Source organism: Eubalaena glacialis, chromosome 8 (genome assembly GCF_028564815.1).
Source record: "Eubalaena glacialis isolate mEubGla1 chromosome 8, mEubGla1.1.hap2.+ XY, whole genome shotgun sequence".
NCBI classification, from domain to species: Eukaryota; Metazoa; Chordata; class Mammalia; order Artiodactyla; family Balaenidae; genus Eubalaena; species Eubalaena glacialis.
In genome coordinates, this window is record NC_083723.1 from 2,925,178 (window position 1) to 2,942,274 (window position 17,097).

Sequence of the window (17,097 nt, forward strand, 5' to 3'; positions counted from 1 at the left end):
GGTGCCTGTTTCCTTACCTGGGAACTGAGGGTCACCACGCCCGCACCTAGTAAGGCTGCAGTGACCGTTCCATCAGCTACTATATGAGGACCCAACAGACTTATACACAGGAGGTGCTCAGCAAACACAGGAAATCCTCAGCAGACCCATTTACAAAATGAGTCTTTGGGGATCCTATATTGGTTGTCCCATTTTTTAAAATGCACCTGAAGATGAGAAACGATATGACAACGTGAGAGAATGTCGCTGAGAAGAGGCTGGGCCCGGGACCGGTGCCCGCTCTCTGGAGGGAGTGAGCCTCCTGCGCTGTGCCCATCGAACCCTGGGATTCAGTACCTGCAGCCCCTGGGCAGAGGGACAAGTATGGCCAGGACTCCAGACTCAAGGGTCCTGGACAACTAACTGGCAGGGAACCAGGCCTTCCCGCACCCCCGTTCTCTGCCTGGTCCAGCCTCATGCACCGTCACTACGGCTGCCACTCCATCCTCCCGGGGCCTCCCCGAGGCCACCATGGATGGGTGGCCAACACACTCCAGACCCAGAGAAGCTTGCAGGAGAAAAGAATGTCTCCCCCCAGCCTGAATTCACCAGGAGCTCAGAACACAGGGGTGACGCTCTAGGGAGCAAAGTGGTACATACACTGGAGGATGGATGTGACAAAGGGCAGGATGCCGAGAAGCAGTGACCCCAGGCCACCCCGGCCACTGCACCCCACCTGCAGACACTCGGTCCCCACCCCCCGAGACAGACCTGGCAACCTTGGGCAAGAGGGTCATCTGGCTGCAGAAGACATAGGATGTTGGGCTGGAAAGAAGGCTCACAGAAGTTTCCAGAAGCACAGCGAACACTCCATCCCCACAAGGAAAGGAGATTCCCAAGAAGACGCTCCAGCCCGACAGACGTCCAAGCCACAGCACACCGCACACCCTCCCCCAAGAAAGCCCAGGGAGGCAGCAGGTGTCAGTCACCCCCTCAACCTCCCTCACCTGAAAACCTGCCAGACCCAACGCGGGCCCGGGGTGGGGACCGCAGAGAGCTCGTCTGCTGGATTTCACAAAGGCCTCCACCCAGAAGGTATCCCATCGCCCCCATTCACAACCACTGCCCCGACTTCCCCCACTCCCAGGCAGAGAGAGAGAGCCGAGGTGCCCCCAACACTCTGTCGTCCCCCCCCAAATCCACGAGCTGACAAATCTCATCCACGCCCCCCATCCCCGGTAGGGCAGTGCCACTCTAGGCTGGTCCCTGAAACAGCTTCCAAATCCCCCCCACCCGACCCCAGGCTGCCAGAACTACCCACCGAAACCCAAATCCAAGCCTCACTCACCTGCTCAAACCCTTCCCCCGTCTCCCCCCTTGGAGGGGCTCCCAAAGGCCTCTGGATCTGGCCCTACCTGTTGGGATCTCTCTTCTAACCCTCTCTGTGGAGGTCTGATAGACACACAAAGCCGTGCGTATCCAATGTCCACAACTGGACGAGCTTGGAGAGAAGAACACGCCGTGACCTGTCACCGCAGTCTGGCCGTAAACATCCTCCAATGTTCACACCCACCCTCCTCACTTATTTATTGTTATTACTTTGTGTGCGTGTGTGTGATAAGAACACGTCACACGAGACCTGGCCCCGTAGGAAGCTCCTCAACACGCAGTGCAGCGCTGCTAACTCAGGCCACGCTGCACGGCACGCAGGCAGGCCTCGTCCACCGGGTCAATCTGACCCTCTGGACCCTCCGACCGGCACCTCCCATCCGGCCCCCCGCCCCGGGAAACCCTCTCCACTCCCCGCCTCCACGCTCCTGACGCTTTCAGGCTCCTCGTGGAAGTGGAATCACGCAGTAACTGTCCTTCTCTGTGGGTCCCATTTACTCAGCACGCTGTCCATGCTGCCCAGCAATGGACGAACGGACGGAGAAAACGTGATACATACACGTGGCACGTACACACATACACTCAGCCATAAAAAAGGAAGGGGATCCGGCCACTTTCGACACCAGGGCTCATCTCTCCTGCTCACCCTTCAACACCCAGTTCAGAGGTCTGCTTCCTCCAGCGAGCCCTCCTCCACTCCCCAGAGCCCCTCCCTCCGGTCCCGGCCTTTCCACGGAGGCTGAGCCTCCTCCACCCGGCCCCCGGGGGAACGGGATCAGGTGTCTGAGGCCGCACGTTTCTGACCAGCCCCTGGTCCCCAGCCCCACTCTGGGCAGTGAGGCCTGGGAGCCCTCTGTGGACTGCCTGGCCATTCGTTCATTTATTCCAGGGCGGTCTCCTCTGACGGGGTTTCTGCACATCCCACCGACCTGGCACAGAGCAGGTGCTCATATCATATAAGTGACCTGAACTGAACCAGGTACCAGCAGGTACCCCGGCGGCCCTGCTAGACAGAGGGAAGGAAGGGGCCCTCCAAGCTGAGCCCGGCGCTGTGGCCCCGAGACCCACCCCTCGCTCCTGGCGGGGAGGCCAGGGCCCACCTGACGGCGAGGATGTGCATGGGCTGGGACCGTTGCAGCCTCTGCCGCGGGGCCACCTGCCCCTGCAGGGGCCTTGCTCCGGGGGGCCGGCCGCGGGCATGCTGGCCATTGTGCAGGAGGGGCGCCGTCTCCGCGGCCGCGCACAGGCTCTCCAGGGACGCATCCATGTCGTTCACCAGCGTCTCCAGGTCCACGTCGTCCTCTGTGCGTCGAAAGGGAGAGAAAGACAAACGTCAGCAGCAGCGAGGGGCCCCGGCCAGGTTCCAAGACTCACACCGTCTTAAAGTACGACGTGAGGGTGGAGGGCGGTAACTGAAACAAGCACACATTTCTATGAGGAACCAACTGTGTCATCATATGTATGGATATCTGTCGATACTCCAGAAGCAATCCAGTAATGACAGCCCATCTGCCTTTCCCATCTGCACGGGAGAACCTCTCGGGGCATCTGCTGGGGTGCAGGGGGCCATGCACAGCCTGAGCCCCGACCTCAGCTGGCCAATCGCAGGGGCGCAAGGAGCCCTAATGGGGCCAGTCAGGGCTTCTCCCTTCCCCAAAATTCCAGAAGAGAAGCAGAGAGACAGGAAGGGATCAGCATTCGACCCTGATCCCAGCCTCATCTGCGAAGGCCACCAGAAGGGCTGCAACCGCGGCAGACGGGCCCCGAGGGTGGCTGCTGGTGAGACCCGCACCTGCGGGCCTCGGGGTGCCCGAGAGCCAGAGAGAGGCTGCCTTCACACAAGAAGGCCTGAGGCCGACGCAGAGAGAGGACGACAGGAAACGCCAGAAAGAGAGATGGGTAGCTTTATGTGTCGGTGTGGCTGAAGCCGGTCAACCATCATTCTAGATGCTTCCGTGAAGCTATTCTGAGACGAGAGTCTAAGAGAGACGAGGACAACGAGGGCTCCGGGAAGAGGGGTGGCGGCTCTTCCCGGGTCTGCAACCTGCGGCCCCGCAGACGTGCACGTGGACGCACGACTGTGCGAGTCGACTCCTCACAATAACCGCCCCAAACACACGCACACGCACATCCCGCGGGCTCAGCTCTGGAGATCCGTCCTTTTCTAACAACGTGGCTGACGCGACTGAGGCTGCCTCTCACGAGTAGGTCACAGGTCACCCAATTCACAGCCCATGTGCTCCCCCGGAGCCCAGGGGACACCCAGGGAACAAACCAGAGCTTAGGGCCCAAGACAGCCAGGCCTCGCCCCACCCGAGGTGAGCAGCCCCCGAGGGGCAGGAGAGCCCCTGCTGCCCCACCCCTGCCCCTGTCCTGCGCCGGCCGGTTTGGGGTCCAAGCCCCAGTCCCGGGTCTCCACCCCTCCGGGTCTGCAGCTCTCACTGGAGCTCACAGTGGTGCCAGGCCAGCAGGTGGGCGTGAGGAATCAGTGAGTCCTCACCTGCTCTGTAATGGAGCCTGGCGCAGGGTAAACACTTGGTCGATGTTATTTATTTGCTCTGTTTCATTTATTCCTCACAAAACAATGCAGAGGGGTGCCTATTAACCTGGTTTAACAGCCAAGGAAGTTGGTCCAGGGTAGTCAAGTAACTCGCCCCAGGTCACACCAGAAGTCAGCAGGGAACCTGGAATCTGAAAACAAGTTTTGCAGCTGCCAACATGAGCTCACCAGGTGCGCACTCCATCAGTGAGCTCACAGAACTTTCTGGAACACTGACCTCCCTGCCCCTCCCGCTCCCCCCACAAATGTCTCCGTTGCCTCTGCTTTGTTCAGCCTCCCTGTCTCACGAGGCAGAAGGGCAGGAGGAGACAGAAGGAAACAAAACAGAACAACAACAAAAGCCAGCCTAGAAGGCACGGAAGCCGCAGGGTGCAGGGGTCGGGTCGGCGGGGGTGTTTAGGATCAGGGAGTCTCTGGTCAGGTGCGGGGGGGGTGGAGTGCAGGTACGGAGAGATCCAGGACGAGGCAGGAAGACCACAGAACATCCCTCTCCCAAGGCCCCTTTACCCTCCAGGCAGTGGTGCCCAGAAGAGAGGTCTGGGGAGCGTCTGGACCAGACGAGAGACGTTACAGTCTGCAGGCAGGTCCTGAGGAGGACAGACAGACAGACAGACACACGGATGGCCCGGGGCGGGGGCGGGTGAGGGGGGGTGGAGAAGGACGGGAGGCTGCTGAAATCGCAGCGATGAGAGTGCAGTCCCGCTGGAGGCAAGGACAGAGGCCCAGGCGGGGTGGGTGGGGCAGATCCCGGGAAGAAGGGGGGTGTCTGGGGGGGGGATTGTGCAGAGACCCCGGCACCCGGGGGAGGGCTGATGGGGGAGAGGGCAGAGCTCCGCACCTCCAGGCCTTGGGGGGAGAAGGAGCCGAAAGATGCTGCTACAGCTCAGGTTATGAGTTGTCTGCTATTAATCCCGGGGCCGGATATTAAAAGGACCAAGTGCTGAATCGATACTTCATAATTAATTACGGTGAACTCGATCATTAATCCATCACAAGGGAGAATGTGGGAGTCAGCGGGCAGGGCTCTTTCTCAGAGTCCCGGGGGCAGGTGGGGAAGAAGAGCCAGACCCCTGCAGGGGGTCCCCACATGCCCGCGGGCCCCTGGTCCCTGCGGGGCCGCTGGGTGCAGGTCCTCGTCCGCAAACTAGGAAGCAACATCGGCAAGGACAAAAACCGTGGACAACGGCCACCCAAAGAGAGCCGTCGCTGAACAGGAGAGAGCTCACCTAGTCATCTGACGAGGAAAAGTATGAGTTGTACCAGAGTTCCCAGGTCGGAGCTTCAGGAAAGTTCTAGCATATGTCCATCATGAAGGCCACTCGCCTCCTTTACTCACATGTGGCTGATCTGTAATTGCTGCTTAAGTAAAACTCTGTAAAACAATAAGTCCACGTGCCACCCTCCCTCACCCTAGTAACAACTCAGTATTTCCATCTAAATGGACCATCTAAGAATCAACAGCATGAAACACCAACTCCACCGGAATTATGCAGTTGGCCTCGGCTGTAGACAAGTGGCCTTGGCGTGGACAGCGGCCTTGCCGTGGACAGTGGCCTTGGCGTGGTCGGGCGGCCAAGGGAGCACAACGGGGGTCCGACGGTGCTTCACCAGCGGCGTCTCCTACTTGATTAACATGCGGAGGAAACCCAGCAGAACGCAAAGGCCACTGTCTTCCTGGCTTTCGCCCGGCTTTAGAAATCAAACAGGAATAGCGTTCTCGCTCTCTGACAGATTTCAGCCAAGAAAATAAAAGGTCCTATCCCCTCAGGTGGATTTTCCTTCGAGTCACTTCTTCCCTACGCATTTCTGAAAGCCCTTGGCTGTGCCCACGGCGGCAGGCCTCTGTGTCTCCTGTCCTTTTCTTTCTGTTCCTTCTCCCGCCAGCCAGGTCCTTCCTGGGCCACCCTGCGCTGCACTCAGGTCACTGTGCTTTCAGGAACACGGAGTGATTCTGACGTCATTCAAAGTAAATATAAAGGCAAATTGCACGTAAGCTGGTAAATATAAAGGTAAAAGGTGTAGGTGCAATGCACGCCCTAAAGTGCTTTTAACTCTCCTCTGAGGTGGGTTATTGATAAAACCACTTTCTACGCTAATACATTTAATGGTGAATCTGTTAGAGCCAGGTTAGTCATTTAACATTCACTTGGTAGGTTAGAATTTTCATAAATCAACTCCAACCACTATATTGGCATGTTTCAAACTTGCCTATTTTCCACAGCCCTTAGAGCAAGAATAGAGACTAAAACATCCTAATCTAGGACAAACTTTAAAAATTTCCTGTGGGGTCAGTCAGCATTTTGTCTGTTTAGATAATAACATCACTTAGCGTTGTCTGATTTTACTTAAACTTTGTTAAATTCTAATAAAGACTGATAATTAAATCTTCCTAACAAGGGTTTTAAAGGGTTGTTTCTAAGGAGGACGCTTCTCCACATGCCACGGCACTTTAAAAAAAATTACTACACTGAGATTTTGCTGGAATGACATTCAGTTCTTTCGAATGTTCCACGAGCCAGTCCACCGTGGAGCAAGGCTGCCCTGCGTCTCTCCTACACGTGGGGCCGTCTGCACGAATCCACGTGGATCGGTGCTCACCCATGTGAGGAAGCCTTCCCGCAGCATCGTGCAAATAGCAGAATCAAACACCAGGGCATTAACAAAGCAGAGGCTTCTGGAAAGGACTGTTAAGATGAAGTGTCTATAGCTGCTACCTTGAGGCCAAAGTATCTGCCATGAGCCGGTACCTCTGAAAGGAGTCCTGCAAGGGGGAAGGGACACAATTCTATACGTGACGTTGCACTCCATACGGATTTGGGAGGGTATATTTACTGGACAAATGTAGGTCAAACAACATGGTTATAAATCAAGTTATTAATAGTTATTTTCCTTCCTTAAATAACCCAGTCCTAAGCTGGCCAGAGACTTTTGTCCCAAACGTCTGAGTCGATCATCGGATCCCCAAATCACAGGTGTATCTGGTCTCACTGTCATCTTTAGCAAAGGAGGCTCGCTGAGGTCTAAAATGAGTACAAATTCGGTGAAACACATTCATGTTTGGATTATTCCGGGAGAATGTCTTCCAGAAGCCAAGCCAGCAAGAGGGCAGGCTGCAGGCAGAGAGGAGAGAGTGAGTCACAGGAGGACCTGACTGGCACCACTGCCTCCTGCCACCCACCCCCCCGGACCCCACTCGCTCCCCTGCCCCCTGCTTGGTTCACAGCGCCCTCTAGTGGCTTCTTTAATTAGATAGTAAAGATGACACTGGATCCGCTTTATGAAATTATTTTGGCACCTTAAAGAAATGCTACTTGCACCACGTGTGCACCAGATGCATTCTTCCTGTCCTTTCTTTACGGACCCACAGGAGCCTCTCCCCCGTCTCCCCCCATTGTCACATATGAGGTGCACGCTGAAGTAACAGAGAGCTGGCAGGGCAGGGCACCAACTTCCTTACAAGGTTCAAACCCTAGAAGTTGATAAAGAAAATATAAAAAAATAGATGGCATTTGTAAGGCTGGGGTAAGAGAAGAAGTATATATTTTCATCTTCCTCCATGGTTCCTGGCACACAGCTCCTAAAATCCTTGTAATTTCCTAACTGATAGGAGTTAAGGGGAGCATCTTCGTTATAATATCTGGCCCTTTTCTGTTGTTGTTCCTGAAATAGCTCCCGAGCTACTAGTAAAGGTGAAAGAAGTGTGTTTTGTTAATCATAACAAGCCCCTTTCGACTAGGTCTGAATTTATGGGAATGAGGTGATTTCTGGAAAGCCCCCAGATAAGAACTTGATAGAGACTGGCTGCCAGGGGAACCAGCTGTGTGATTAGAGGCTGGGACTTTTAGCCCCACCCCCGAGCTCCAGGGAGGCCAACTGCAAATGGCCAATGATTTCATCAATCATGCCTGTATGATGAAGCCTCTATAAAAACCCTAAAAGACTGGGCCTTGAGAGCTTCCAGGACGGTGAGCAGGTGCGGGTGCTGGGAGGGTGACCCAGAGGGCAGGAAGCTCCGCCCCGCCTCCCCGGGTACCTTGCCCTCTGCATCTCTTCATCTGGCTGTTCCTGAGTTGTACCCTTGACAACAAACTGGTTATCTAGTGAGTAAACCGTCTTGCTGAGTTCTGTGGGCTGCTCCAATAAATGATCAAACCAGGTACGTAGCATCAGAATTGAACTAAATTGTAGGACAGCCAGCTGGGGTGGGAGAATTACTTGGAGTAATTCTAAGAACAAAAGTATTTAGGGAGTTTTCTTGACAGCACAAGACCTGAAAACTCCCCAGCACATGTGCAAAGGCCAAAGTTCTCACACATTTCTACCCGGACAGGAACTAAAGGCCCAGCCTGAAAAAGCACTTGCAACCTAAACCATGTTCCCCGGGCAAGCTTTTTTGTTGACCTCTAAGCAGTTAAAACCTTGTACAAATATAACTCAACACGCTACTGAAATACCTTTTTGCACACCAATTCATCTTCAATCCTCATGTATTCTAGTCACGTGTATTTAATTTTTAGTATGTAGAGGTGCTTGGACATAAGTAAGCAGAATAAGAAAATGAAGTATTACACCATTAGAGTAGTCTTTTCTGTTCTGATTCATGATATTTAAAGACAGTCAGCCAATATAAAAGCAAATCACCTAACCCCAACTCCAAATAAAAATACAAATGCAACTCCCAAATCCTGTCATTAAACAAACAAACAAACAAAACCAATGTTTTATTTCAGTGGTTACTTGGGCAGGCAGGACATAAAAACCCTCAGAATTAGTCTGTCTGGCATATGCACAGAAATACATACACAGCATTGGAGAGATTCACAACTCCTTATGTTTTCCATGTTTACAAGAGAAACGTTTTCCCAACATGCGGGAAAACTGGCGTCCTTTCCTGTCTACCACCACAGACAACAGTAATTGCCAAGTTCAATGTCTATTAATTGAGAAATACAGGTCAACAAAATGATTAATTAAACAACCTGTAAGAATTTGCGTGTTTTTTTTTTTTTCCATTAGGACCATATATACATTCGAAAAAGCCTACACTTTTTGGGCGGCTGTGGGGCTCAGAGGACCCCCTCTCCCAGGACTCACAGGCCATGTGGGTGGAACCACCGCCCAGAGCATAGTCAGGGTCAGCTGGTGACATGAAACTGGACAAATACACACACACACACCCTGGGACCAATCCAGTTAGACAAAGTGAACATTAAAACAACCCTCCCAATCTGCTGATGCTGGGCAGTCTGTGCCTTGCTTTGTATCAATAGCTGGTAGCCTGATTATTTTTCTTGGAATGCCTTTCCTTCTGCTAATCCAGATGCAGGACTGTGCACTCAGAAAGGGAACGTGCGTATTTAGTTAGTCGTGAGTCCGGTTCCTGGAGAGCTCTGGCACTTTCTTCTGTTCTTGAGGAACTGCATCCAGAAGCCCTCCCTAGAGCATCCCACAGCAAGTGACAAAGCCAGCATCCTACCAGGCAGCCCTGTCGATAATACAGAGCACGTAGACCGTTGACGCTCTGCCTTCACGACACCTGTAACCTGTTTTCCTCAAAGCCACATTTAGGTCTACACGGTCTGTCTAAAGAAGCACCACCCCTCATGATTGCTTAAGGGTCCACAGCTGTGACTCAGCACAATCAAGACGGGATTTAGACGCAAACCCTCGTCTACAACCACACAGGTGAGAAAGGCTGTGGGCACTGCTTAGAGGTTTGTGCATTTTACGTTAGGTATGTTTTACCACAATTAAAAAAAAAATAATAGTGAAAGCATTTTTTAAATTGGAATGCTTAATATTCTCAAATACATTCACTTAAGGTCTTCTCCTGGCTGATCTACTTGGGTGCCTTTAAGAAGCCCTCAACCCTAAACCTGCCTGCCTGGAACCAATGCCACGTGCTTGGACCTCATGGGCAGGGCGTCGTCCTGGGCTGCCCCACCCTCCCCAGAGCCCACTCCAGGGGACGCGCTGCCCACCCGTTGGCCTCAAGCCCCATCCCTCTGGCGGACAGGTGCCCCCTCCCCGATTCTGCACACCTGTGGTCCTCACTCGTCCCCAGCATGAGCACCAGCCCCCGCCACTGCTCTCTGCCTGCACACGTGTGGCTTCCTCCACCAGCAGAAAGAAACGGTATGGACGTCACTCCTGTCAGTCATCACAGGGGTGGGCTCCTGGGGTCAGTGCAGGTGGCCCAGGGTGACAAGTGGGGACAGGAGTTTAGTGTGGAAAAGAGTCAAGGGTCCTTCCCAGAAAAGAAATATTTCATCGAAGCGATGGATGCAAGAACCTAGGCAAGAGGTAAAACAAGATTCAGGAGGTGCCTAGGCCATGGAGGCTGAGGGCCACGGGGGGGGGGGGGGTCCCTGGGGCTGGCTTCTTGGGTGACCGGCCAAGGACGCCCAGGCAGACTGGCTCCTGAAGGCCCAGGACCACCACACTCGTTTCCCGAGTTACACGAAACATGAATTCCTCTTCCCAGCGAACATTAACTTTTAGTACACACGTGTATGCTTCTCCACCAACGCCGTGGACTGCAAAAGGTAGGTACTCAACCATACCTCTGTGCATCCTCCCATAAGGGGTTCATGTTTCGATGGCTTGTGCAGGGCCTGGCCGTCAACGGAGGCTGAACGAACAGACCCGCAGAAACACAGCCAGCCGGCATCCTTCACAGCCCTGCCAACCGCTCTTCATCCGTCTCCCGGAGCGGCTGGAAGGGCCCAGATGCTCACTGCAGTGACCCTCAGGGAGGAAGCTGGGCTACGTCTCACCACCGGGTCTGTGACAGCCCAGGAGGCTGCAACACACGGAGGGCAGGATGCGGCACTCCCTCTGGGGCAGATCAGAGTCAAATGCAGACATCCTAGCAGCCTGACAAGCCAGCTCCACCACCATAGCAGACAAGCAGAAAAGTGATTAATGATGAATCACTCTGGACTCTGATTCCCGTGAGATGTACTTGTTCAGTCTATGTCTTACAAGAGAGCTGCAGAATAATTCTACCGAAAAAACAAACAAAGAAAACGAGGAAAGCTACGCATTCCACTCAGTGATCCCATTCACTGAAATTCAAGAACTGGCATAAGAGAAAAGAGCATAAGTTTCCCCCTTTCTTGGATTTTTATCCTGTCACACTGTTGCCAGGAAAGACCTGGACATCACATAAGTTTCTTTCAGGTCTTTTAAGACTGTTTTCTGCACCTTGGAGCACAATTTTCCACGACCGAAAAGTTACAACTGCCAAGCAAGGACCAAGGACCCGGGCTACAAATTGCAGAAAAAACTACAGACTCTGTTGTGCAATCTCTATTTGTACTATTAGAGGACAATTTGGGGGAGCGGGGAGAACGAAACATACAAAATATCGCTCAAAAGGGGCAAAAGATTAATTGCATCTTTCTCAAGTCATCCTTAGCAATTTAATCTTTTTCTTCTCAACCTTCTGATTTTGATTCCCAATTCTTCTATTACATCATAAATCAGGGCAGAAACCTGGGTGCAAGAAACTATGCAAATAACTTATTCTGGAAGGTTCCCATTTTCCATTAATCTTAAAAATATTAATCCAAGAACACTGGAATTGAACAGGGAAAATCCAGGGCACAGGCCAAAAGCCTGTCACTCACTGGCACCGTGATTGCAAACAGTCAATTTTTTTAAAGGTAAATTATCTTCACTACCCCATTCAACATTAACTCTCTATGATTCTGTGCATTTACCTCCATAAATGTAAAATTCCTTCATGTAACCCATGTTTTTCTTCCTTCAACAGATATTGACTGAGCACCAACTACATCTCTGACATTGGTCCAGCTACTGGAAATACAGACATTAACAAAAGAGAAAAGAATCCCACCACCTAAACGTAATGAAGTCCTAGGCATCACACTCTGGAAAAGGATTATGGTACTAAATGCAAAGTTGCAAGGAAGGAGGTGAAACTTCTCCCACCACCTCTGGAAAAATAATTCCCTCGGTGAAGAAGCTAAAACCCACTCCGGTGTACGAGAGGAGGAGATGGAGATATTCCAAACAGAGACTGGGCTCCTCACGGAAATGGGGGACCTCAACCCCAACTGAGCGTCTTACAAGAGAGGTTAGGGGCATGCAGGCAGCAGAAGTGGCACAGAGGACACTTTGTGTCCTCAGATGGAAACAGCCTTGGTAGAGTTAATGAACTGCCCAAACCAGAAAAGTATCCTAGAGGACAGACACTCTCCCAGGACAGCTGTGCTCACTACCTGTCAGAAGACGAGGACTTTACAACAAGATCTCTGTTATGTAAGGCAAGACGGTCAAGCAGAGGGCACTCAGCTCTACGAAGAGCCCAATTTCTCAGGCATCAGGATGGGGAAACTCCTTCCAGGAGAACGTACCAGGCAATTCCAAGAAATGGCACGTCTCCCGGAACTGCAATGCCCAGGAGAGAGGCGCTGTCTTTGCAGGATGTGATGGAAATAGGGCTTAAGTGGAAAGATGCAACGTTCAGGAGGGGGCCGGTGGGGCTGGGATGATGGAGATCCATCCCTCTGGAATCTGTCTGATGAGCAGGACCCCCTGGGAGGCTTGCTTGTGAAAACAGGTTCCTGGGACTCACTTGGATTCATTCTGAATCCAAATCTCTGGAGTCGGGTCAAGGAATGAACAGAGTTCCTAAACAAGGGCTTATGATTCTTATGAAAATGGTTTGTCAACCAAGAGAAATAACAGTACACATATAAGCAGAACCTTCCGAATAACACCCCAGCAGAAGGAAAACTCAGGACAGTCTTTCTCAGAATTTGGGCCTTGATGGACACGAACTCTGAAGGAGCAAGCCCAGAGGGAGAGGTTGCACATGCTGGATCCATGAGAGAGGGCTTTGATTTTCACTCTCTCTCTACATACGTAACATTGCATTTATTAATGATGAAGACACACAGTAGCTACCATTTCTGGCACCAGGGCTTATGCCAGGCATATCTTGTAGGTCAAGCAGTTTCTAATCTTCCTACCAAACCAGCCAAGTAGGCATTTTTAAGATTTCAGATAAAAAAGCCAAGACATAGGGTGACTCAGCTCTCCCAAGATGAAGATGGAGGTCAAAGCCAACTCCAAGGGTGGACATCCTGCTTCCCTGGTACATTATAATTTTAACTTTCCTCAGTTTTTCTCACTAAACTTTAGTTTTAGTTTAATTTCCTATGTACACATCATTCTTTGTCACTAACCTTGAGTTTCCAGAGGCTGGACCTGGCACGTTCTTGTGCCTTTTCCTCCCTACCTAACTTCACAGCTGGCACACAGTAGGTGGTCAGTAAATGTCAGCTGAGTATGTGGAAAATGGAGTCACCAGCCTCCATAAATCAAGCTGTAGAATTTTCCAGAAGGTCAGACAGCCAGGCAGAGTTCCCAAACTCTCTTGGGGCTGCTGAGTCCCCCGTCTGTTAGTTCCCTGGAAAAAGGCCCACCGGGTAAGTCACACCCGGGCCACCAGATGCATACATGCCAGAGGTTCTAATTTCAGCAGGGATGGAGGACTGTCTGAGGCCCAGGGGTCTCCTGCAGGAAGCATCACCTGGCAGGCTAGGCTCTGCCCGTCCCTGTGAGCCTCCCTGACCACGTCAGGCCCACCTGGCCATCCCCAAGGTCGCAGGGACCACAGAAGGATTCTGCCTCCATTCAGGATGTGCAGGCACCGGCAGCCACACAGTACAGAGCCAGAGGGGACGATCAGTGAGAAAACACAGCAACTGGTGTCACCGAGAGTTAGTCCATTAGCTGCAAGGAAGGTAGAAACCATCTCCCTACGATGCAGACCTCTAGCTGGCCTTGTGTTGGCAGCCCCTGGGGTTCACTACACTGAGCCCCCCAAACAGGAAGCGTTCGTGACGCAAAGGTGCTTTTAGCCATCTGACACACAAGCAGATGCAGTCCACTGGGATTATTTTTCAAAATGTATCTCAAATGTACCCTTGGAGGTGGAAGGATTAACAACCTGTGCCCCCATCTCCTCTAGTCCCTGCCCCCCGCTCCTGAAAAGGTCAGGACTGTTATTAACGTCTCTCTCAGTCAGAACGAGGCCCAGGGTTGAGCAAGTGTTGGCTACCCGCCCCTGGCAGGGGCCCAGTTCTAAGGGAGCAGCAAAGGGTGGTGGGAACCACCAGGCAGGCTCCCGGCTCCGCGGCCCGCGCCCGGTTACTTCATCCTGCGGAAGCACCTGCTCCTCCCAGGATCTCCGAAAGGGTCAACTAGTCATGTACCTGCAGGGCCTGCCCCCAGGTAAGGAGCTGAGATCTTTGAGGGCCTTCCTGGAGACAGATTAACGCACAGTGGGGTATAGAATATTAGCAAATATTAGACCCGTGAACAAGTGATGCTGTAACCTTGCTGAAGTACTTCTGAAGGCAGCAGTACATTGTGTCCTGAAGATCAGAGGGTTACTTTTCCTTATGGAAAATCTCTAGCTTGAGATCTCCCTTTGGGGATAGACCTTAAAATGATAAAAGAAAAATAACTCATTCCAAAAAAAAATTTTTTTTTACCTGAAATGGCTGGTTAATTGCAGTTAAAAAAATAAAGTAATTTAGATAAAGTGTAATACAAAGGAAGACGTATATTGTTAGATTTCAGGAGCTAGGATATTCTCGTTTCCTACCTAAGAGCAATCTAAAGATATTCATTCATCACGAATCTTAATAATGAAGGAATTATATCTAAGTTGTGCCCCGTCACTTCTAAAAGGGATTTATACTTCCTTGGACGAAAAGGTCCATGTGTTATGTGACCAATACATTAAAAAGGACCCACTGCTTCCTGCTGCATCCCTAGGGCCTGGGCCCCATGCCTGGCGTGGCCTGGACAAACAGCAGATATTTGTTGAATGAATGAAATGAATGAAAGGAACAGCACAACTACAGAGAAGAGCATGAAAAGCAAAGGCCCCAGAAGAACAGAAGGCATTGTGGGGATAAAGCCTCTAGCGGAGGGCGGGCGTCCTGACAGCCAGAGAAAACAAGAAACATGAATGGAGCCCAATTATCCGCTCAAAGGAAACAGGCAAGAGTGACGTGAGCTGTCAGAGCATCAGGGAAGCGAAGGCCCAGAACAGCCGAGACTTGAGAAATTACACAGGGTGACAGTGGGTGTTTCAATTCTGCTCCAAGTGAGAACCAGGAAGGGCGAGGTCCGCCGCTTGCCTGACCCTGGGAAAGACAGAGTGAGAGCCGGCAACTTGATGCCTTTCTGTTACCTCTTCGTTATGGAGACGAATGATTGTCCCAGTGGAAGGATGGAAGAAGGGTAACAGGAAGGAGACCACCACCCAGGATGGGGGGTGGTGACCGTGGGATCCTACCCACTTGGCTGCTTTCAAGAACAAGGAAAATCCAGTCCCTACAGTCAACAAAATCTCAGTTTGAGGACCTGAAAAACGTGAGGAGTCAAAAAGAAAGGAAAATATGCATGGACTCTGTTAAGGATGGAGGAGGAGCCCTGAGGCAGAGCAGCAAGGTGGTGGGAAGCGCAGATGCCAGAGCCCCCGGCCCAGCTGGGTTCGGGCCCAGCTCCGCCACTCCTCTGGGGTGTGATCTGGGCGACTTTGCTAATGCCTGTGCCTCAATCTCCTTCCCTGTAAATATGGGATAATAACAGTGCCCACCTCAGGACAATTAAGTGCATTCGGTGAGTTAAAATATGACACACAAGTTCTTAACAGGTGAAGAACCTATTTTTATAACAGGGAAGTCAGGTAAACATGGAAGAAACAGAGGACACGATACCTTTCTGATGGGCTATAATATCATCACTTGAAAGGATGCTGTAGAAGCATCCTTAAGGGCTTTTTTGCATCTTAACCCAATCGAAGGTGTTTAGGCACAAGGAAGGGGTAAAAGAAATCAAAACTACATCAGCTCTGGCATCAACATCCAACCAGAGGCTGGTATTCATTACGATTCAGGATTTTGTCGAGCATTTCTTTCTGAACATTATCTTTGGAAGACAGGCTAGTTTCACTATAAGGAAATGATAGTAAGAAAATAAAAGTTACGTGTGTGTGTGTGTGTGTGTGTGTGGTGAGTAATGCACTGGAGATGTTCTCCATCATACAGCAAAGGGTGAACTGGATGACAGGGTATCCATGAACCAGGACGCAAGCTCGGTTCAAAAGCAACCTCATGTTACATGAACACAACATTGTAAACCAACTATACCTCCATTAAAGAATATATTTTATTTTACTCTATTAAAAAAAATTTTTTTTAATAATTTTAAAGAAAGCAACCTCATCTCCTCGGCTGACTTACACTCTCTCATGTATCACCCCCTCATCCAAATGTTCCTGACACCTAATCAGCGGCACCATGAGAAGGGAAGGGCTCCGCTAACTGGTCTTGTCTTTGCTCGCCTGGAATCATCCGAACCCATGGAAGGTAGAGGCAGGATCTCAGGCCCTTTCTGGAACCCACAGGTATATATATGGCATGTGAGCTCAGAAATCCGTTAAACAAATATCTATAAAATCCAACTATGGACAAGGCCCTATAGCAGAACCTTCGAGGTGGGGAAGACATGGTTCCTGCCCTCGAGACATGTATCATCTCAGGAGAAAGGGGAAAAATACAATACATAAAGGAACACTTAGAAGGCAGCTTTTATGTACAGGTGTGTGCTAGGTGTTTCCCCTCAACTATCTCAAAATGTGAAGGTGGAGAGACTTGGCTTTGATTCCAATTTCACCACCGTATGACCTCTCTGTGATTTCCAGGCAAGCACTGACCCTCTCCTGCCCCGGTTTCCCTATCTGTAGCTTTGATGACTAGATGAAAAAATGAGACATGCAGGAGGATTCCTAGCACAGGACTCCAAGGTATCATCATCATCATCACTACTATTGATCTTCACAATAATCATGCAAGATCCGTGTATACAAACGAATAATCTATACTGCACGGTGGTTACTAACTTGCCTGCTGTCACAGGGCAAGATGAATCAAGAGGTAAAACAGCAGCCCCAAGCCCGGCCGCCCCCAGCATCTGGGGACATCGGATCAACTCCCTGAAGGGGAACATCCAAAACAAGACCATCTTTTTGCATCTATTTTACCATCTCTAGCAAATGACATTCTTTTCTAATTTTGGTCTTCTGTACTCGGCAGAGTCTTCCATGCAATACCGGGGTTTCT

General features: G+C 51.2%; 1 protein-coding gene across 8 annotated transcripts in view; it reads right to left on the reverse strand.

The window, feature by feature from the left end:
* The window catches only part of GRB10 (growth factor receptor bound protein 10), a 208,663-nt gene that overhangs the window by 87,826 nt on the left and 103,740 nt on the right, over nt 1-17,097 (reverse strand). For all 8 annotated transcript variants that reach the window (XM_061198300.1, XM_061198299.1, XM_061198298.1 and 5 more), the window contains one exon: nt 2,469-2,670. In XM_061198300.1, the coding sequence (XP_061054283.1) occupies nt 2,469-2,670 (202 nt within the window). The remainder of the gene's footprint in view (nt 1-2,468; nt 2,671-17,097) is intronic.